A 23,815-nucleotide genomic window follows, 5' to 3' on the forward strand; every position below is an offset into this window, starting at 1 on the left:
AATTGTATATTATACTTGTATTTGCACTCTTTCCAAATTAAGCCTTAGTTTGGTTGCCAATCTAAATAAGTTTAGTACAATTTCTCGTCCCATTCATTCTTGTCACTAGCTTTTTTATGGATGTTTATTGACAAGTCTGGTACTGGTTTTTCATGAACTGAGCATCCAGATGAGATAGATACACACTGAATAAGCATTCTATCAATTTCCAACATCTGTCCCTTAGGCTGTGTTTGGTTTGAAGGAAAAAGTGAGAAAAGGAAGGGAAAAGTAGTGAAACCTTTACAGACCTTGTGTAGGTTTCCCTACCTTTCCCTACCTTTTCCTTCAAATTTAAAAGTATATTTCTAAGATAACAGTCAGAATATTTTTTAAGTGCCCATGACTGTGCTCGCAAGGATGTAGCTACTAAATCCAAATTCTTATCTTCCGTGCTCCATTCAACTAGTCTAGCTATAATAAAATGGGGGCATTGTCTTCTTTAGTTATTTTGGTCTACGAGATCAGATTCAGTCCTCAGAAAACCATGTTCACACCGTCTTCGCAGTCATTTACAACCATGCATTGAGAATATCTCCTCATAAATAAAAACATATAAACACAGAAATATTCCCAATACACGATTGTAAGTGGCTGTAAGGATTGTGTGAACACGATTTTGTGTTCTTGGTCACTGTTTTTCCTTTCTTGCCCTTATCAATTATTTGTACATTCATACCCCTCATCAGGTTTACCATTTTGCCTTGTTGTGCATGTTTTATATTCCACCATATTTTGTTTTTTCTATGGTTGGCTTAATCCCATGAAAGTATAGAGGGAAGTTGGGCTGATGGAATTGGAATATTGTAGACTTGTAGTCGATGATGACATTCCAATCAAACCTCTGGCTTCCATCTTCTATAAATTTAGACCTTTTCCATGTGTGTTTTCACCTGGACGTTTGTTCAAACAAGCTGCTTAAAAGTTCCAAAGACATACAACAAAAAAGATCTCGTTTCTCCAGTAAGTAATTTGGTTAATTGGATACAATTACAATTCAGTCTGCTCAATATTTCAGCCATTTTTATGTCAAATTTGCAGCGAGAACAAAGTTTTCCATCCAAAATCAAAATCATTAACTGAGTGGTAGTGATTAATTTAGTGGTTTTTCGTATTTCTGCTAAAATCAGAATCAACCCTCATTTTTCTTTTCTTTTTTTTTTTATTATTGTTTCCCTTGCTTTCCCCTTCTAAATTAGAAGAGACTGTGCCACAGAATTTTTGATATGTTACTTGCATTAAATTTTTACTGATTTTTTTTAGGGTTTTATTAAATGTTCAGTTGTTGAGGTCTATCATATATTAATTAGTGTATACCTGTCATAGCATAGCATGAGGTTGGACCGTTTGAGTATGAAATATTTGATAATATAAATTTTATTCCAGCAATCAGAAAAGTAAGTTAACCAATTTATGAGTTCTTCATAAAGGATTTATTTCTTTCCTTTTTTTTCGGTATGTACATGGAATGTTCCAGATTAGTTGTATATATACAGTGGTCGTCCAGAGCACAAGATGTGCCATGGCATATATACATGGGTTTTTTGCTTTTTAATGCTTGCGATCTAGGAGTGCAAAACCTGTTCGATTATAGGTCAGATTGAGATCAACTCTTACCCAATTGAGTTGTTTAACTCTATTCCTAATCCCAATCCAATCTGAATTTTTTTGGGTTGGGTTGGTCTTAAGTTGGCCCAATTTCTTCACTTTTTTGTTAATTTGTTTTTATTAAGATTTAAGAATAGGAATAGTAGTTTCTAGGGGTAAGTATTATTCGGTTCGGTTTTTTCAAATTTTTGTTATTTCGGTTCAGTTTTTTTAGTTTTGTAAAATTTCGGTTTCGGTTTTCAGTTTTAGAAATTCAGTTAACCAAAAAAACCGAATTAGCTGAATTTTATTATCTATAATATATATATATATATATATATTAACATATAATACATATATAATATGTATAATATATATTATATTGTATTATATTATATATTAAAATATATAATTTATTATATATATTTTTTAATATATAATATATATTATGAATTAAAATATATGCTACAATACATATTAAAACGTATATAGTGTTGAAATTCAGTTTTAACCAAAATAACTGAAAACTGAACCGAAAATTTTGATTTCGGTTCAGTTTTTCATTTAAAATTTCGATTTTAAAAATTTCAATTTATTTGGTTCAGTTTTTAACCGAATAAACCGTTTGCTCACCCCTATAGTTTCAGCGTAATTTTATGTGCATGACAAAGTTATGATTATCAACTATATATATTATTTTAAGATTTGCCCGTGATACCGAAAAGATATGATATCTGAAAATTTTTTGACTAATCAACTAGAATCATAAATGTGATACCCAATCAGGTATTATTTATCAAAATTCATGAATGAGTTTTGATTGATGAAAACTCTTTCCATGATACCATGCTTTTCTTGCATCATAGATTTTTCCATATCATTTTTATCATACTACAATAATTTTTCATTCAAAATTACAATTATAATATATATAATAAATACATACATACATATATGTATATACATTTTGTTAAATTGGGTTGCGCAAGGAGCCCTGAACCCGTAACCTGAAGCTAAATTGGGATCATACTTTCCAAGTGGAAGATTAATTCCAACTACAACCTGACCGAATCCTACTTTTTAGGCTTGGGTTCAGACTAACCTAACCCAATTTGTAGCCGTTATTAAGAATCTCAACGGAACACATGTACCCCAAATACGAGGCTGGATTTGATCCACCCTATCAAAATTTATGGAGAGTTTTAATTGGACAAATACCATCCCCACCCATCACCTGATCAGTTTCGGGTTTTCCAAAAACCTGCCCCGACCCAAAGAAAAACCGCCTAAACTAGGGAAGTGCGGGTCAGGTTGCTATTCCGAGCTTTTATTTCAGTCCTCTTAGTTGGTGTTTGGAAACGGTGCCATTGCTCTAAAAAATGGTGATACATCAGCATCATGTTAGAAAAATCGGTTTTTTTTTTTTTTTTCTTTTATAAAAAGATGGTGCTTCAAGCCATGCCTTAATTTGAAAATCGAAAAGACATGGTCTAGGAAAATATGGAATTTCGATGTATTCTCAATTTAGAACTCATTGTTCCCAATGAGGATATGATGTAACAGTGATGTCGACTTCCTATAATAGATACCTGTGCTGAAAATATACATGGAACAATGATAACAAACAGAAGGTTTTCGTTATCACCCTAAGAAACATATCTTACCTGAGAGCAACGTTTCCTAACAAAAAAAAAAAGAAAACAATACTTCCAACCCACACATATACAACACCGTTTGTGAGACACTGCCATGATGAATTCCTCTTGTTATGCAGGTACTTTGTACGATGGCCTTGTCCAATCCGAATGAAATAACCTTGGTCCTAGTTGGCCGTACCGGCAATGGCAAAAGTGCGACTGGTAATAGCATTCTTCAAAGGAAAGCCTTGGAAACAAAACTGGCTTCTGGTTCAGTAACAAAAACAGCTAAGCTTGAGAAGGGTGTTCTAAAAGATGGTCGAGCTGTGAATGTGATCGACACTCCTGGTAAGCAGAAAATGCTTTGTTGTTTAATTCTCGTGAAATGGTTACATTTTATACATTACTTCTCTGAACAACTCCCTTGATATCACAATATTCTTGCATGCACGTGGTACGGAGGGTGTTCTAACATTTTCAATTTTTCCAACTATATATAAATGCATTTATACATATATGGATAGAGTTTTGTCAAATTATGGATACATATACGGATCCTGAATCCAATCCAAGTGCATCCAATTACAGTACAAGCTAGGCCTGGGTTGAAGGGATTAGCCTTTGCCTCAGATCCAGTCTGATCTCAGCCCTTAGGCCCAATGCCCAATCCACCCCACTTGCACCCTACCAAATACTTACTGTTCGATTTACCTACATGCAGAGTTTGGTAATCCAGCTGTGTTCTAACTTGATTAAGCTTTAATTATATTTGCAGGATTATTTGATTTTTCACTTGGAAACGAGAGTGTAAGCAAAGAGATTGCTAACTGTGTCAATCTAGCAAAGGATGGGATTCATGCAGTTCTTTTTGAACTCTCTGTTAGGAACCGTTTTACAGAAGAAGAAGGAAATGCAATTCAGGTCCTGAGGGGTCTGTTTGGACATAATATTACAGACTATATGATCATTGTTTTTACGGGTGGTGATGCTCTTGACAAAGAAGATATGACATTGAAAGATTATTTGGATTCTAATTGCCCTCCGCCTTTACAGGTTAGTTTCTGTTATATAGTATTCGGTGCATCATTAGCAATTAATTGTTATCAATTAAGACCTCTTTTACAACTTTTACTTATCTTTCAAAATTCAAATCATGGCTGAACGGTAAATACGGGTTGAGTTGAATGGTACCTAAAAGTTGGATGTTTTATAAAGGCAATTTCAATCATAGGGATAGGGAAAGGTATGATACCTGAAAGATTTTAATCAGTTAGAAACCACATGAATTCTTAAATCAATAGCAATTCATTATTTATCAATAGCTATTTATTTTTAATCTATCAAATTAGTGTTAGAATCACGAATTTTCTTTTAGGGGGTTAAGTTAAACAAGAAAATGAAATAGACAATAGAAGAGGTAGGGTTTTGAGAGAAATGGGGAGAAAAGGCTTGGGTCTATATATCCTTTTTAAAGAATAAACAAACAAAAGTTTTTAAATTTTTGGAGTTGGAGGAGTGTTAGAGACTAATCCTAACATTTTAGTTCAAATTTTGGGGATGCCAAGTACCCACTTTACTATCTAACTAACTAACTATATAGATATATAAGAGAGAATGAGGCTGAGATCTCAAACCAGTAGAGCTTACTCAGTGCTTTGGGTGGAATTCCATCTAGAGATCCTTGGAGATTGCTTATTTATAGAGAATGCCTTGGGGAAAAGGAGGGAAACTTTCTGGCTTTGGGAAAGCGTTCCTGAGTTTGTTGGATCCGAAGCTAGTAAATGAGCTAGGATTTTGTCACTTGTCCATCTGGGTATGCTGATACCAAAGATCCCTTTTCTCCCTGAATTTGTATGCTAGCATGAAAGCAACTGCTTCTTAGAAAGTTAGAAGCTTAGTTAGTGAGTCCGGATCTCCTGCCCACATAAATTTTATCCACGTCTACCCATATAATATCACAGTCACATATAGAGAATATCTCATCCTCCTACATAGTATAGTACAGAGGGAGATGTTCCCAATTCACGGGGATAGTGTTTTGTGGGTAAATGTGGGCAGGAGATCCGGAGTCTTAGTTTTGTGTGTTGTTGGAAAATTGTCTTGAAAACGTCCAAAGTGTTGCTATGGTCTCAGCATGTGAGGCAGTGTCGAGAGGCTAAGTTGCAATGAATGCCCCTTGGGGTGAGGCTAAGGAATGAAGTTGAGGCATGCCCACGGAGTGAGGTCATGGAACAAGGTTATGGGCCGGGTAGCCTGATAGGCCGGCTCCATTTTAGTCGGGTTTGAACAAGATTTCAGGCCCACGAGTTTGGGCTTTCTCAAAAAGACTGGTCCAAGCCCAAGCCCGACTTAATAATATATTTTATATAATAAAAATAATTATATATAATACTTTTTCTTTATTATTTTTCTATTTTTCCAAGTAATAGTGAGGCCTTTCATTAGGTTTTAAAGTCTTTCAATATAAATAAAACAATTTCTTATTGAATAAAAAAAAAAAGAAATCTTTTTCCAATTTTCTGGTCAGGCTTGGATTCGAACTCAAAACCTAGGACCGATGGTTGGACTAGGCTCAGACTCAGGTTTGAAAATATTTTGTTAATACAAAAACAAAGCCTGACCCGAACCCAGACTGGCCTGGCCCGTGAACAGGTCTAATCACGTTCATGGGATCATGACAATTTGCGATACGAGGCCAGGATGCCACAATGCATCACAGGCTTATTACTGCAACGTAGGCTGTAGTGAGAAGATGCAAGGTTTTTCAGCGTTAGGAGTTGTGAGGGTATTTAAGGGAAGCGGTTGCGTTGGGAACTCAAATGTTATTAGCTTAATGCAAGGTTTTAAAAACTAGACCGGAGACGGTACCGTTCTAGGGACTGGTTTTTATATTAAATGGTTCGATTATTCAATTTGAATGGATGGCCCACTTATACTTAAAAAATAAACAAAATTAAAAAACAACGGCCAAAAACCACTGTTAGGGTTGACGGTTTGACCACTTGGGTGAGTGGGTTATTGACCAAATCAACGATATTCTATTAATCATGTTAAAGAAAAATAAGTGTCATAAACAAGAATTATTTTTATTTATAATGGAAATGAAATACAAATTCAAAACCAATCAAAAAATGAAAATGATTTCCTATTTGGTCTGGGTCAACAATTGAACTCTTAGGTCAAATGTGTCAATATTTGATGTCATAATTAAATAATAAAAAATTAAAAATGAAAATACATAAATTTTGCAAAAAAGATTTGAGTGCATCTCTAATTTGTATATTCATCTTATTAAATAAAAACAAGTTCCATAAATAATAATTACTTTTATACACATGAAAATATAAAAAATGAATTTGAATTTAGTCCCTTTGTAATTGTGAGGCCAAAACATGTAATTTTAACTATTATTTTTCACCTCATTGAAATCTCTCTCGTTAAGTCATATATTTAAGGTGCTAACACCCATATGGTGGAATGGGATGCCGATTCCCATTCTTGGGGGAATAGCCATTCCGGGCTTCCTCCGGGAATGGGATTCCCATACGAGAGTCTATCAAGAAATAAAAAACTCATGACAAAAGGCCCCCAAACCCTAATGTTAATAAAATAATAAATTATTGGTAAACTAATAATAAGTTAATAGTAACAAAAATAGTAATAATATATTAATAATAAAATAAAAGTATTAATATAATATAATTAAAGTAGTAATAATAAAAATAAATACAGAATTAAACACTAAAGTATTATGAAAGTAACAATAATATGATGATGATGATGATAATAATAATAATAATATATTAGTAAAATATTTATAAAATAATCATACTATAATAAGATATTAATAAACCAATAAGAAAATAAGAATAAAATATAATAATAAAAAGATTATTCAAGTAATAATAATATAATGATATTTTAATAAAATATTCATAGATTAATGATAAACACTAATAAAATAATAAAAACAAAGTAATAAAAAAAGCTAAAATATTATTTTTTAAATAATAAGAATAATTAAGTACAAATAATATATATATATAATATAATTAATGTAATAATAAAGTAATAACATATTAATTATTCAATAATAATAAATTAATTCTAAAATAATAATCAAAACGATAAAAACTAATAAACTAATAAGAAAGTAATAATGAAATAAATACTAATAAATTAATAATAACAAAGTACTAATAAAATAATAATTATATATTCATAAAATATTAATAAAGTAATAAAAAATAATAAATAGACTAATAAAATTACTTTTGGTCCTATCTACAAATCAAACAGACCCTAAATCTCATTTTTTTTTCAAGATTAAACCAAAAAATGAAATTGTCCTTTTGTCTAGGTAGTAGATAAGCAATTCAACCATTTGGGTCATATGGGTCAAGCCATTATGTCATAATTAAATAATAAAAATTAAAAAAATATAAATATACAAAATATATACAAAAAAATACATAATATTTGTAGAAAAATTTAGAACATCTCTCATATAGAATTATATTATAGACATAATATTACTCTCTTTGGGACATAATATTTGAATGTATATTATTATCTTCATCATCTAAAATTGCCACCTGCAAATTTACTAGTATAATATAAAGAGGAAAGAAAGGAGGTGAGGGTCCTCTCACTAGAGATTTCACATACCTCCTCCTATCCTTTCTCACATATGTACATATTTATTTTTATATTAAATCATTAAAAACCTCATGAGTCTTTATTATCTCTAATAAAAGCCATATTTACTCTCTCTCTTTCTCTCTCTCTCTCTCTCTCTCTCTCTCTCACCTTAATGTCAATGTTTGTAACATCTCCCCTCTCCATTGAGCCTTATTTTCTAAATATCTCTTAATCCCTTCTGGCTCTCTCTAATAAAGTAGGGTGTAAATTAGATGGGTTGGGTTAGATTAAGAATCAACCTAAATATGAACCTTACCTTGGATACAAATTAATGTCTAAAAACCCAAATTTCTCCACCAGTACCTAGGGTGAACCAATCTAAACAAATCATTGCTCCTTTCCTTGAGTTATCAGGTTTTTCCCTCTATTTTGCTCCTTTCCTTGGGTTCAGGTTTTTCCCTTTGTTTTTAATTTAATCTAATGTAGATTTGTTTAATGAATTGTTCTATCAATAATAAAATCTAGTAAGAACTAAATGTGAGCTTTTGATTATATTCATTAGTTCAATTTTGAAATATTAATCTCTTTCATTTTTTGGCTTTATAAGGCTACACAATGGGGGGGGGGTGTTAACTCATTGCTTCAACCCAAGCCACTATCAGTTCGTTGGTTTATGTGCTTCTCATAATATATAAATATTAGTAGACATGAAAAGGTAGAAATACAGCATCCCGTGACCCATGCTAGTAGATATGGAAACTATAAATAAAAATCAGCCCCCTAGCTACTTTGAGTCTTCTAAAAGTTTCTATCCTATCACCGCCCCATTAGAGATTTCTTTTGCTAATTACATAACTTGGACTTCCAAGGTTTCTCATCCATCAATACCTTTTCCAACATGCACACATGACAAATCAAAAAGTACTTTAAAGTCTCTATTGAAGCCTCTACTTTAAAGCCTTTTTTTTCAAGTTTGTGTTGAAGTTTCAACCCCGATCTTTAACTGTAACTTCTCCTTCCATTACTCATTAGTATTCTTCTTATTAATGGTGTCATGAGTCTTATGACAAAAATTGTATGGCTTCTTCTTAGTGGTGACAATTTGTCTCAAAGTCTCTATTTTCAAGTCACCTTTCAACTATCTGCTGAAATCTCAGACCACGTATGGAATGGTTTTGAAGTTAACCTCGTTTCCTGATTTCATGTACGTTACTTAATGGGGTTGTTAGTCTCAGACTCTCAGTTATTCCAATAGAAATATATCATGTTGTGAGAAGAAGAATATTGATTTCTTAAGCATTGGTTTAAGAATAAGAGAGAAAAGGAATAAAAAGATAAAAATCAGTAACTTTCTTGTTTGAAAATAATCTATTGGTCAGTTTCAAGTTGAATCTGGTTAAAAAACGGTTTAAAATTGATTGGACCCATTTTAGATTGGATATGATATGCAATTGGGCTAAGTTGAGTGGCTCTAAAGTGGACCATGTGCTGGGCTGATCTGGTTTGTGATAACTTGGGGCCCGACAATTGGAAAGCAGTCAAATACCACGATGCTCCACACCATGGTTTTTAAAACTGGACCGGGTTAGATGCTCGGACTGGAAAACTGGGAATCGGTCAGGTAACTGATTCTGTTTCACCCTAAAATGGTTGATTTGGTCAGTGACCCTTTGACCCGGGTAGTTGAATCATTGAACCGTCAATGGTTTTTGGCCATTAACAGGCCGTCCATTCGAACTGGACAGTTTGACTATTCGACTTGGAAACCAGTCCCCAGAATGGTTTCCTATCTAGTCCAATTTTAAAAACCTTGGCACACACCCTATAAATTGTGAGATCGGATTCAGTCCTCACAAAATTGTGCTCACACAGTCTTCACAGCTACTTGTAACCATCATGTATTAGGAATATCTTCGTACTTGCATGTTTTTTGACAAGATATTTTCAATGTACAACTACAAGTGGCTGTGAGGACGGTGTGAGCAATGTCTTGTGAGAATTGAATTCGAGTTCAAAAATTGTATTGAATAGGGCCCACCTGCTCTTATCTTATATGTTTAATTCCATGATGAATGGATCTACCAAAATAAATAGAAAAAAAATAGAAATAAGATAAAAGAAGGACAAATAATACTTCATCTTGTTTCTATTAATTACCGTTAATTAAATTTCTATTAATTATCATTAACCATTAACTTTGTATTATAAATAAATTAAGGGGCGTTCTTTTTCTGGATTTTGAGAGGGGGAAAGTTTAATCCCATGTTCTTTTTTCAGATTTATGTGAGGAGCAGGTAAAGTTTATTTTCCTGGGTATCACTTACCCCATCTCCTAGGTGGGTAAATAACTTTTCCACTTAGGGAAAATTGTCATCACTTGAACGGAACAAAAATGCCCTTTTTAATAATGGATTTTTATGGCTAAAATGGACATTGCCTTATTTACATTAGAAATAAAAGAACATGGATAAATGCATTTACCCGGGTAAATAAGTTACCGAAAAGCAAACGGGGCCTAAGAGTAAAAGATTTAGGGGGTGCTCTTTTTTTAGATTCTAAGAGGGGGGAAAGTTGGTCAATGGGATTTTGGTTCCCATTGACCAAGAATCCCATGTTCTTATTTTAGATTTATTTGGGGACTAGGGAAAGTTTATTTCCCTAGATACCATCTCTTAGGTGGGTAAATAACTTTCCCTTTTTAATAATGGATTTTTATGGCTAAAATGGTCATTGCCTTATTTACCTGAGAAGTAAAAGAACATGGGTAAATTCACTTAACCAGGTAAGTATTTCCCAAGAAAAATTTACAAAGGTAATTGCATTTACCCGGGTAAGTAACTTATCGAAAAGCGAATAGGGCCTTAAAGATACCTTTTGATTCTTTTACCTATTATTTTCTTTTAAATTTTCAAAAAGGACCAAAGAGATGATAAATCTCAATAACTTCATAGAACCAATTTAAGGTTCTAGATAAAACCTATCAATAATATGATGCTCCAGAACTTCATGATGACTTTAAATATCTTGAAATTGATGTTGTTCAATCCGAGGTGTTCTGAACCGAGGTCGCAGTCAGATAATCCTATCAACTGGACAAAGCCGAGGTGGAAAGATGAAGCCATGCAGCAAGATCTGAAACCAAGAAAGTGGTTAGAGGCCTGAGGAGTTGTTCCTCGGTAGGTACTTCGGTGCTCAAGATAGTGAGAAGAATGGGTAGTCGGGGTGAGACGTTGAGAGCAATGTTGGTCTGAGTAGAATAATAATATGGGTGCTGAAGAGTCAAAAGTCTCTTACCTTGAGTGTGAGTTACCTTTTTATAACCGAAGATCTATGTCCTATTCGTGTGAGGCTTCCGGGGTTGTTGGGATGAGGTTACCTCTCGAGGTCTTCGGGATAAGTCCTAATCCCTAACGGAACTATCCTCCTTCATCTATATGATGCTCTCCTGTCTTGGTCATGCTTATCCATCTGACATGGTGCCGATGTAATCGAGATGATAAGGCGGCCACGAACGTGACACATGGCACCCGGGGCCAACTCATCCTTAACCTAAACAGAAATAATTACAAAACTTTTGAATATGACAGTGAAACAATAAACTACAACTTTGACTAGATCCATAATTTGCTTTGTTTATCTTAATTGAAAATTTTCTTGTCTCTTTAATTTTTTCTAGGAAACCATAATATTCTTAATACGAATTTCTAGTACAATATAAACATGCTTGTGCAATTTAAAAGATTAAAATGGCTTTTTAGTATTCAGTAAATGTGAATAGGACAGCATATATTATGCAAAGTACTTGTATAGTATACAACAACGAAGGAACAATCAGAATCAACAAAGTTGACAGTAAATTATATATTATTGATTTAAAAAATCTAGATATTAACATTAAGGTGGAAATCGGAATTCTTCATTTTTTTTTTGTAAATAAGGAAAGTAGATTTGTGAGTTGTAATCAAAATTTTAAGGGTGTTGGTTTGCTTTCAAGTCTGACATCTAAAAGTACAATAATTACATCAAGAGGTGTTGGTATTGATGAACTTTTCTTTCCCTTGAATTTTGAACGCAGAGAATGTTATTCTGAATTCTGAATTCTGAAAATTATCAAATATCCATTTTAACCTCATATATGAGAATTTTTGTTTGTCTTTTTTGGAGTATCATTGGAAAACAAAAAGTTGTATGATTGCACTTTAAGAGATAAGAGATAAAAGGAAATCAACAACCATTTTTCTCTTAAAGTTAAAAGATTCCTCTTAAGAGATATGAGTTAATAGGAAACGGACAGCCCCTTACCGTAACCCTACTATTTCTGACAATTGACTACTCTACCATACCAATAGCATCAGTTAATAATCCATCAAAATTCGTGCACACGTTATGTACAAATTTTTTTTAAACCCCAATTTTACCCTTCATCCCTCTCTCTCTCCTTCTTCTCCTTGATTCTCTCCCTCTCTCCCCTGTTTCATCACGGTCGCTGCAACAGGCCCTCCATCTCTGACCTCTCTCTCTCTCTCCCTCCCTTTCCGTCAGAATATTCCAAACTTACTTTGCTCAATCTGGCGTTAGACCTCCGAAAGAGATATCACGCTTCACGCATCGCCTTGCTTGAACCTTGCTTACTCCAGAAGCTTGGAAGTGATGGAAGTAGACAAGGGGCGAGAGGGCGAAAGAAAAGGGCTTTTTCTGAACCGCCACCAAGTCAAGACAAGCTGAAAAACCTGTTCTTAGAACCTGAGTTTGGTAAAGAACCACCCGTTCTTCCCAGTCTTGAACTGCTCCTTGAGTTGAGCTTTGACCTCTTTTGCAGCGATGACATTGTTGAAGCGAGAGACCACAGCCTTGTTCGGCTTCATAGATTTCACAATCTTCTTGGGCTACTAGTACTGTACTGATGCGGGTTTTTTCATCATGATTTTACACTTCACAGACACTCTCCTTCCCCACATCAAGCACTCTCTCTCCCTCACCTTCCTGCACTTCTATCCATTCGCCAGAAACCTCTCATGGCTAGAAGAATCCCCCAACCCCATTGTCCATTACAAGAGGAAGGCGACTCGGTCTCGTTCACTATCGCTCAATCTGAAGGTGGCTTCCACCGTCTCTTCGGCAATCAGGCGAGAGAGTGGAAGGAATCGCATTCATTCTTTGGTTCATCGGTTATCAGTGTTTGGATCAGTTATCCCGGTTCTAGCATTACAATTCACTATAAGCTCTACTCTAGTATAAGCTTTGGATTTGCGTTTCACCATTCGATTGCCGATGCCAAAACGTTTACCCATTTTATCAACTCATGGGCTTCTGAATCACTCCCAATCTAAGATAGGACTCTAATTTTTCCATACCGACTACAAAGATCAATTACTAGGGTTTGACAACTTTGTGCTTTGTCGATGGTCTGTGCATGCGACAATGGGAGGCGGGGTGATTTGACTTAAGGGCAAAATGAACATTTCAGCTAGACCATCCCACAACCAAAAGAAGTACGTTTAGAGTCCTTCCTAGGCACTTGTGAATGGTGAGAGCCCATGCAAAGCGTAACCTGCTTGCATGTGGCAACCATAGCATCACCCTCCATTCCATTTAGACATGTTCATGGGCCGGGTAGCTCGATGGCCCGGCTCGCATCCCGGTCGGGCTTGGTTATGTAATTAGGCCAGCGGGCCTGACCTTGGGCGTAACACAGTAAGCCCAACTGTGTTTTGGGCCAGGCTTGGGATTTGTCAAAAAAGCCTGGGTCGAGTCCGGCCCAACCCTACTCAGCATTATATATGTGGAAAAAACTGGGGTCCCACTTTATTAAATAAAACTATTTTCTTTCACTAGTAGATGTGTGCATAAAAATTTCAAATGATGATGATGATGATTTCATTGTTATTATTAGAACCCATATAATAATAATAAAAGCATGATGTACTTGTAGATTTGTTGTCTTTCAATTTAGAAATCTATGTTTTCAACTTCTAATTGAACTAGATAGTTGGGTTGGTAGGCCATATTTCAAAAAGAAGTGTATTTTAGTTAAGAAAAATTCTAAAAATCTAAGGTCCCATTTATACTTTTTATATTAGTATAGATATAGATAGTTGAAAATAATAGATGGCTTTGTTGGGTATGTGTCTTACTTTTCTACCATTGGGTTAGTTTATAATTGAACGATGGATGTATGTTAAGGAAGATTTTACATATAATTTTTTTTTTCTTTTTTGTATGTATATATGATTTAAGGCTCTTTTAAAGAAAAATAAAAAAGAGAAAAAGTGATGCTTTTGGTGTAAGAGTGAGTTTTTTTTCTCTATTTTGATTATTTATGATTTCATCTTGTGGGTGGTTGTTGTGAGCCCAAAAAGTTTAATAAAGAAGTTTCTTCGTTACAGATATGGGTGCAACTTGGGTGATTAAAATTTGAATGAGCCTGGCCCGAAAGGGCGGGCTCAACAATGTAAAATTCTTGGTGCCCAACTTGTACCCCTGTTTATAGAAAAATATTGTTATTTTTACATCTAACTTGTTATACTCTTAATGCAACGGCTTTGTATTTTCTACCTTCTTGTAATTAACAAATGCATCTTATTGTTCAAAATATTTTAAACTACATGATTTACATTCTTAGGCTCAGTTTAAAAAGAGTAGAAATGCAAATATGTACAGCGTAAATACATACAAAATATAAGGTTTTGCATTATTCTACATATTTGCATTTGTACTCCTTCCAAACTCAGCCTTAGTTTTTAGTGATTTGTATCAATCGCCTAACTCTTCGATTGCAAATAAAGAAAAAAATATAGTATACTAATATTAGCAATATTTTGTTTAAACTTTTGTTGATTATGATGCAGGAACTTCGATCTTTATGCAAAGACCGGATTGTTCTTTTCAATAATAAGACTAGGAAGGAAAATAAGAAGACTGGCCAGATCAATGAAATTTCCTTCTTAGTAAACAAGGTCATTGCAGAGAATGGTGGAAAACCATATACAAATGAACTATTTTTGAAATTACAGGTGATGATTTTTCTTAATCTATATTAAATCTATTGTAATATTTTTTGCAAGAATCTTATAATAATATTGTTAAAAACTTATGTATGATAGGAAGAAACTATGAGACAACGCAAGCAAAAGGAAGAAGCTGATTTTAAAGCATTAACTACAAAAGAGATATCGAGGTTAAATGGGCAGATGAAAAAGAAATATGATGAGCAGGTCGATCGAGTGTCAGGAATGGTATGCTCAATCACATTTTGTTCATTGATTTCAAAACATCTTTATTTTAATTTTGTGAGTAAATTAAGTGAATTAGACCTGATACTTGTAGGTTTTGTATATGGAAGTAAAACGTTTGAAAAATCTTTATTTCAGAGATGTCAAATGTTTAAAGAGGGCTTTTATTAATTTGTAGTAGAAAGTTTTTATAATATAATTACAAATAAGATTGACGATATATATAAAGATCAGTTAATATAGATTTTGTAGAAATTCTATATTCATCTCATATATATATATATATATATATATTAACTTTTTAATATGCATGCAACTCTTTGTAAAATTTGATCTAGCTGAAATTTGTAAAGAAAAGAAAAACATTATATATACATGACACCCGTTAAGCCCATCAGTTTGGATTTTATAATTTGGGAGGTTAAAGACCCAATTATCATCCCAAAATTTATTCAATTGCCCTAAGCCCATTTGTCAGTAACTCCCTTTAAAATCGGACTGGATTGGGTAGTCGGACCGAAAAAACTGGGAACCGGTCACCTGATCGGTTCCGTTTCAGCCTAGAACTGTTTTTTGGTCAAAAATCATTTGATTTGGTCAGTGAACCGCTGATCCAGACCCGTTGACCCGGCCAACGGTTTTTTTCCATTTTTTTACTTTTTTATTATTTTTTGTCAAAACGGGTCATCCGTTCAATTTGAATGATCAGACTGTTTGACCCAGGAACCAGACCTAGAACGATTCCTTGTCTGACTCGATTCAGAAAACCTCGATCTTTACCCATCATATTCCACCCCAACAAAGAATTCCAAACATTTTTGCTGCTAAAAAAATTTAATTGTGATGATAATTGGCTCAAAGAAGCTTATCCCATAATGCATTTGGGTTTGTAACCAATCTCCCTATCACCTATCCTTTTGTACAATCTCTAGAGGAAAGCCTTGCCAAAAAGACTGTTGAACTTTTGGCGATATCATCATAAAGCTTTTGAGGTTGGCTAAAGGCAAGACATAGTATACAAAGGCATTGGAACAATTAGGCTATGCTTGGTTTTAAGAAAAATGCAGGGAAAGGAAAGGTAGAAAAACCTTTACAAACCTTGCATAGGTTCCTCTGTCTTTCTCTTCCTTTACCTACCTTTTCCTTCAAACCAAATATAGCCTTGGAGATATCAAAAGAATTTCTTACCTGCTTGAGTAATAAGATTCTGTTCCCAACCCCGTTTGAATTTGGCTACACTTCCCATCATAAATTTGAATGAATCTTATTTCGAGTGCCCCACCTTGGGACTTGGGTGGGAGACTAAGGTACGTAGGTGGTGAAATAGATTTCTCATTTTCGAAAATTAACTTTTTCACCCAAGCTGTCCTTCCTTATAGTTTTGAACCCAAGTCACTTGATGCCTAAATCAATTGATATGCTCCTTAAGCCACTAAGACACTTTAAAATTTGTGATAATAATTTTTATTGACTTTATTGTTAACATATTATCCAAAAAAATTCTATATGTTAATAATGCTCAATAACTTTAACTTAAAATTAAAAATATAATAATATTAAAAATTTGTATTTTATAAACATTAATGGAACAAATAATTTATCAAATTTATATTTATATCAAATTAAAATTGATTTTTACTTTCAATAAAATTATACAATAAAAATATTAATAATATAATAATTATTTTAGTACTTAAAATTTAGAAATTTGCACATAAGATACATAGTTTTGAAAACTAGACTGGACCAAACTAGACTGATTATTTAATCAAGATAATTGGATCTAACCCTAGTAGACCCTCAATTCTCCAGGAAGAGAAAAAGGAAATTTATCTTCCACCCCTAAGGAAGTTCTGCAAGAGAGGGAATCTTCTCTTGGGAAATCTCTTAGGTTTTACACAATAAAGGGCTTGTTTATTTTCTCTGAAGCCCGACATCTGAAATTGCAATAATTATATTAAGAGGTATATTAGTATTAGTGAGCTTTTCTTTCCTTTGAACTCTCAATGCAGAGAATGTTGTTTTGAATTTTAAATTCTGAATTATGAATTTTGAAAATTATTAAATATCCATTTCAACTCTATATATTGTCATTGAAAAACAAAAAGTTGTATGATTACACTTTTGGCTGCATTTGTTTGTGGTATAAATTCAAATTTTACACGATGAAAAAATATGAATCGATTTAGTGATCAATGGAAATTGAAACCGATTGATTTTGAAAATTTATATTAACCATGTTTGATTGTCTAGGGTGTAAATATAAAAGCTTACTGCTGCTGTTGTTCGTATAAAAACTGTCTCGATGGAGCAACAACTGCTACTTTCACCTTTGGGCAGATTCTCCGAAAAGCTATTTAAAGATAGATCAAGGGGTCGGAGGCTTACGAGTAAGGAGAATTCTAATGGAATTCTGCTACAAAAGCGGTTGTTTTGTAGGTTTAGGATTTGCAATTTCCGGCAATAAATGATTTGTCGAGGGATTTTGTCAACGAGGTGGTTGTGAGGGAGAGAGAGCTGTCTCAGTTTCGTGAGATGACCGATTGTAGGAGAAAGGAATCCATCGAGCTGCTATAATTTCAAGACAATTCTTGTGATGTAGAGCACTGGTGAGTCACCGGAGAATCTCCTCTCGCAAAAGATACCAGCAGCCGAATAACACGGGTTCTCTGGTAAGTAGTGTTGATCGTTGAAATCACCCAGACAAGAGAGAGCATCAAAATTTGAAGGGAGAGAGAGAGAGAGAGAAAAGCGAGCAAAGAAAGGTGGAACTGGTAGAGGTGGGAACCCATTTCTTTTAGTCCCCGATTGGCGGTGCCAACCACTAGTGTGGATGGATGGCAGACTGGTTGTATTAGGGGAATCGGAACTGGTAGAGGTGGAAACCCATTTCTGTTAGTCCCCTATCGGCGGCGCCAAGCACTGGCATAGATGGATGGCAGACTGGTAGTATTAGTGGAGGTGGGCTTCGGAATCAGAACTGGTAGAGGTGGGAGCCCATTTCTATCAGTCACCGTTTGGCAGTGCCAAGCACCGACATGGATGGATGGCAGGCTAGTAGTATTAGTGGAGAAGGGCTTTGAAATTAGAACTAGTAGAGGTGGGAACCCATTTCTGTCAGTCTTGATCGGCGGTGCCAAGAACTGGCGTGGATGGATGGCAAACTGGTAGTATTAGTGGAGGTGGGCTTTGGAATCAGAACTGGTAGAGGTGGGAACCCGTTATTTTCAGTCCCCGATCAGTAGTGCCAAGCACCGACGTGGATGGATGGCAGACTGGTATTATTAGTGGAGCTGGGCTTTGGAATCAGAACTGGTAGAGGTGGGAATCCATTTCTGTTAGTCCCCGACCGGCGCTGCCAAGCACTGGGCGTGATGGATGGTAAACTGGTAGTATTAGTGGAGCTGGGCTTTGAAATTGAAACTGGTATAGGTGGGAACCCATTTCTGTCACTCCCGATCGACGGTGCCAAGCACTGGCGTGGATGGATGGCAGACTGGTAGTATTAGTGGAGACGGGCTTTGGAATCGGAACTGGTAGAGGTGGGAACCCATTTTTGTCAGTCCCCAATCGGCCGTGCCAAGCACTGGCATGGATGGATGGCAAATTGGTATTATTAGTGGAGCTGGGTTTTGGAATCGGAACTGGTAGAGGTGGGAACCCATTTTTGTTAGTCCCCGATCGGCGGTGCCAAGCACTTACGTGGATGGATGGTAGATTGGTAATATTAGTGAGCTGGGCTTTGGATTCGGAACTGGTAGAGGTGGGAACCCATTTCTATCAGTCCATGATCGGTGGCGCCTAGCACTGGCATTGATGGATGGCAGACTGATAGTATTAATGGAGCTGAGCTTTGGAATCAGAACTAGTAGAGATGGGAACCCATTTCGATCAGTCCCCGATCGGCGATGCCAAGCATTAGCATGGATAGATGGTAAGACTGGTAGTATTAGTGGAGTAGGGCTTTGGAATCGGAACTCGCTGGTCAGAGATGTCACCATCGCACTGGTTCATTCTCTTCTTGGTTCAAACGTAAACACGCAGCTGTTGGATAGAGGAAGGTAAAGTTTTACATCTATTTTATCGATGTAAATTTTTTATTGATTTTTGATGAATATACTAACAAGAATGGACTTTTATACCGATTGATGAGGTATATTAACACCTCTACCAATTGCCTACAAAATCGAACCAGGGTGTAAAATTTACCCTAGTTCTCATTTACACTTTAAACAAATGCAGCCTTAAGAGATGAGAGATAAGAGGAAACTAAAAACCATTTTTTTCTTGAAGTTGAAAGATTCCTCTTAAGAGATAAGAGTTAAGAGGAAATGAACAAGCCTTTAGTTTGCCTTGGGAGACTTTAAGGAAGAAGAGGAAGAATATGTATTGAGCACTCATTTGAGTTGAGCTCAATTGTGAAGTTGATGTATTGTCGTAGGATTTGGTAAGGCCCCTATCTATAGAGATGGCCTTGAATTGAACCTAAACAAGAGCAAGGGGCGGATTCTACCCACGCCCCTACTCCTTTGACTATAAAACTTGAATTTTGGAGGGAAATGGATCTTATATAGAATGAATCTATACATGTTCTAGACTCAATTTCAAACCCAAACCCCCATTTTTCCAATCAGGGTGTGTTTCAACAATACGTTGTTTGTTTCTATACATACATGGCTCTTATATAGAAACAAATTGTGTGTTTCTCACAACATTTTGACATGAAAAGGCTGAGACACGCTCAAGAGAGGGAGCCAAAATGGAGTGTCTACATTACAACACCTCTCTCATCCGAACTTTGAAAAAGTCCTCTTCCAAGAAATGGAAGAGGAGATGTCTCCAATCCATTTGAGAGATCATGAAATCCTTCGAGAATCGTAGCATATAGCCAAAAGATTAGTCTTAATTTCATGGATCATTGAGGGACGATAAGAACATTTCCCAATCAACGACCATTTAAACAATTTCAAGGCTTTTTGGATTTCACTAATGGAGTGAACGAAAACAGGTTTAGGTTTAATTTGTTTCACTCACTTTGAGTGATTCTCAGATTTGTATTTATAATTAGTTACATATGTACAAAAGGAGTCTTATGAAGAGGAACTCTCTCTTGAATAAGATACAATAAATGATTAGGATAAGAAAAGATAAGGATAAACATAAATTGAAATTTAAACTTGAAGTGGATGTCGCCGTGTATCATGTGATAGGATGCTCAACACCCCCTTCAAGCTGATGGTGGGAGAGACTACTCGAAGCTTGGAATGAAGAGTAGAAAACCAAGTTTTGCTCAAGGCCTTGGTGAAGATATCTGCTACTTAATCAGTGGTGGAAATATAATGAGCATGTAAGTTCTTTGAAGCAACAAGGTCACACATGAATTAGAAGTCAATTGGAATGTGCTTGGTGCATGCATGAAAGACCGGGTTAGCAGCGAGATAGGTAGCACCAATGTTGTCACACCATAATGTGGGTGGAGTGTCTTGAGGAATGCCAAGCTCATGGAGGAGAGAGCGAAGCCAAATAACTTCAAAAGTAGCAATGGCTAAATTGTGGTATTCTGTCTCTGTGCTAGAGTGAGAGACAGTGGATTGCTTCTTAGAAGACCAAGAAACAATGTTGTCACCAAGGTAAACACAATAACCACCATGGGAGCATCAGTTATCCGAGCAGCCATCCCAATCTGAGTCAGAGAAAACATGTAGACGAGTAGACTGCGAAGCAGTAATAATGAGTCCAAAGTCAATGGTGGCCTTAAGATAGTGAAGAATATGCTTAACAAAGACCCAATGAGAAGTGATCGGTGCGTCCATGAACTGACAGGCTTTGTTGATCACAATGGTCATGGCATGTCATCAGTAAATATTGAAGAGCACTGACAACCTTTAGGTAAGATGAAGAATCAGGTAGTGGACCACTGTCAGTTTTGGGGAGAACAGTTGTTGTGGACAATGGAGTCTTGATCGGTTTGGCGCGTCAAGAGAAAGGTCCCACAACAGATTAATAGTGTACTTCTGAGACATCGCCATAGCAGAGGTATGGGGTTTTGTAGACATCGCCATAGCAGAGGTAGAGGACTTGGATGGGCTATCAATTGAATCAGTGGACCTAATGGAGTTGGAATCAGATGTAGTGGAAGTTGGTGATGAGGTAGCCCCAGAAATGAGTGGTAGATCAGGTGAGCAATTCCCAGTTGAGGTAGTGGGTGACACCAAAATAGGAGGGAAAGAGATACTACCATGTCGTGTAGAAGACTCCCCATGCTATAATGAAGCACTCAACTTAGAGAAAGGGAAAGATTGCTCATCGAAGATGGCATGCATAGTGATGTAACAATGACTAGTGCTGATGTTGAGACATTTGTAGCCTTTGTGCACAAAATTGTAACCAAGAAATATGCAAGCCTTAGTTCAATATTCAATTTAGTTGGAGTTATAGGCACGAAGATGAGGAAAGCATAAACAACCAAACATTTTGAGAAAGGAGTATTCCACAGGTTTGCCAAATAATACTACAAATGAAGATTTTCCGCAAAGTACACGAGGGCAACCAATTTAATAGAAAACATGTTGTTTCAAAGGAATCAAACCAATAGCAACGGGGCATAGATGCATGGTGAATGAGAGTTAAGCCCAGTTCAACAATTTGTCGGTGCTCATGCTCAATTTTTCCATTTTGGGCAGCAACATGTGGACATGAAAACCAATGTGAAATTCCTTCTAGATTGAGATAGGATTTGAAAGCAATTAATTCCTTGCCATTGTTAGTTTGAAAGCATTTAATGGGAAACCCCATAATTTTTTCCACATGTCTCTTGAAGTTGACGAAAATTGTTAATGCATCAGATTTAACAAAGAGTGGAAAGATCCATATGTATCTACTAAAACAATCCATAAAAGAAATGTAGTATTTATAGCCCTTGATAGATGGAACAAGACAAGGTCCCCAAAGATTTGAAACAACAAACTCCAATAGTTGTGAGAAAGTAGTAGACGATGGTGGTAGAAACAATTGATGGCTCTTTCCATGTGAACAAGAAGAGCAGAATGACAGCTGCTTGGTGGATGTTGGAAGAGAAAAATTACAAACTACCTTGCGAACAGAGGCTAGCGATGGGTGACCTTGTCAATTGTGTCAAGTATCCAGAGAAGTCCGAACTCCTATATATGTAGATGGTTTGATTGCAGAAACCTTATTGGTGACTAGAGCAGCTTTATTCACAGGTCAATGCAAATTGTAGAGTCCATCCCTAAGTATTCAATATAGGAGGGGAGCACCCGTGCGTCGATCCTTGATAGTGCAAGGAGAAGGGATGGAATTCAAAATATACATTATTATCTCTGGTAAACTGAGCAACAAATGACAGATTCTTGCTAATCGAAGGAACATGAAGAATATTATTTAGTGATAAATTCCGAGAATTGCAAGAAACCATAGAAGAGCCAATATGTAATATGTCCAAACCTTCACCATTACCGATTGTGACCTAATCAGGTCCATTATATTGGGAGTGTACTTGCAGCTTTCCCAACTCAGAAGTGATGTGATTGGTTGCTCTGGAGTCTGGGTACCAATAGTCTTCGAACGGGGTACCATTGGGAACTAAAGTTGTATGAGTCATAGGAGATGTGTTGGGCTTCTTGGAGCGAGGCTTGAAGTCCTTATTATATCTGTTTCAACATTATAAGGCTGAGTGGTTTCGTCCTCGGAAAATCTGGCAAGGATTGTTGGCATACTTGGACTTAGGTGTTGAATCTTTGTCAACATGCTTGGAGGATTTAATAGATCCCTTTTTCGAGTAGTTGGCCGAAGGTGGGATCAAAGCTACAATGAGTCAAGATTCTATCCGAAATTCCTAACTGATCAAGAGAGCCTATAAATCATCAAAGAAAATTTCATCAAGACGAGTTTGCACTAAAGCAACAAATGCATCATAGTCAATCCCTAAACCATTGAGGATATAGTGGACCATATCCGAAGCAGATAGTGGCGATCCGACTGTCGAGAGATTGTCTAATATACTATTGATTTTCTAGAGATAATTGAATCTCCCTCTTTTTCTTCAAGGCAAGAAGCTGATTTTTGAGTTGAGTGATGTGGGTTTTGGATCTGGAGTTATAGAGTTTTTTCAATGTCTACCACACCTCACGAGATGTCTTACATCCCACCAACTGAGCAATGGCTGATTCAATAAGGGTGGAAAGAAGCCATCCCATGAGAAATTTATCTTGCTTCACCCAACTTGTATAGGTACAACTTTCAAATGGGTTGTTCTCAGACTGTCGAGAAGGGCATTTGCTTCTATCAATATAGTCTGAGTCCAAATCCGAAGATGACTGGTTTAATATGAAATCTCCATAGGACGTAATTCTTTCCATCCATTTTGATGGATATCATGGTGGAAAGATTACCATTGGGAATGATAAGGAATGGCATAGAGTTTGAGTTTGCTGGGAAAGGGGAGTTGTTTGATTGGGTAGAGCTCGATATGGTGTATTGGGTTGCTAGCTCTCATGCCATGAACGAAAACAGATTTGTATTTATAATTAGTTACATGTGTACAAAAGATGGAGAATTTTCACAAAGAGGAACTCTCTCTTGGATAAGATACGGTAAATGATTAGGATAAGAAAAAGATAAGGATAAACATAAATTGAAATTTAAAACTTGAAGTGGATG

At 35.7% G+C, this 23,815-nt stretch overlaps 1 protein-coding gene across 1 annotated transcript in view; it reads left to right on the forward strand.

Moving 5' to 3' along the window:
* Positions 1-880: 880 nt before the first annotated feature.
* Positions 881-23,815, forward strand: part of LOC104612049 (immune-associated nucleotide-binding protein 9-like) — a 40,573-nt gene continuing 17,638 nt past the window's right edge. The window contains exons 1-5 of the mRNA XM_010279358.2: positions 881-1,002; positions 3,401-3,611; positions 4,039-4,316; positions 14,753-14,917; positions 15,008-15,139. Of these exons, the coding sequence (XP_010277660.2) occupies positions 919-1,002; positions 3,401-3,611; positions 4,039-4,316; positions 14,753-14,917; positions 15,008-15,139 (870 nt within the window). The 5' untranslated portion in view covers positions 881-918. The remainder of the gene's footprint in view (positions 1,003-3,400; positions 3,612-4,038; positions 4,317-14,752; positions 14,918-15,007; positions 15,140-23,815) is intronic.

The sequence above is a fragment of the Nelumbo nucifera genome, chromosome 1, assembly GCF_055504915.1.
Source record: "Nelumbo nucifera cultivar China Antique chromosome 1, China Antique-T2T, whole genome shotgun sequence".
NCBI lineage: Eukaryota > Viridiplantae > Streptophyta > Magnoliopsida > Proteales > Nelumbonaceae > Nelumbo > Nelumbo nucifera.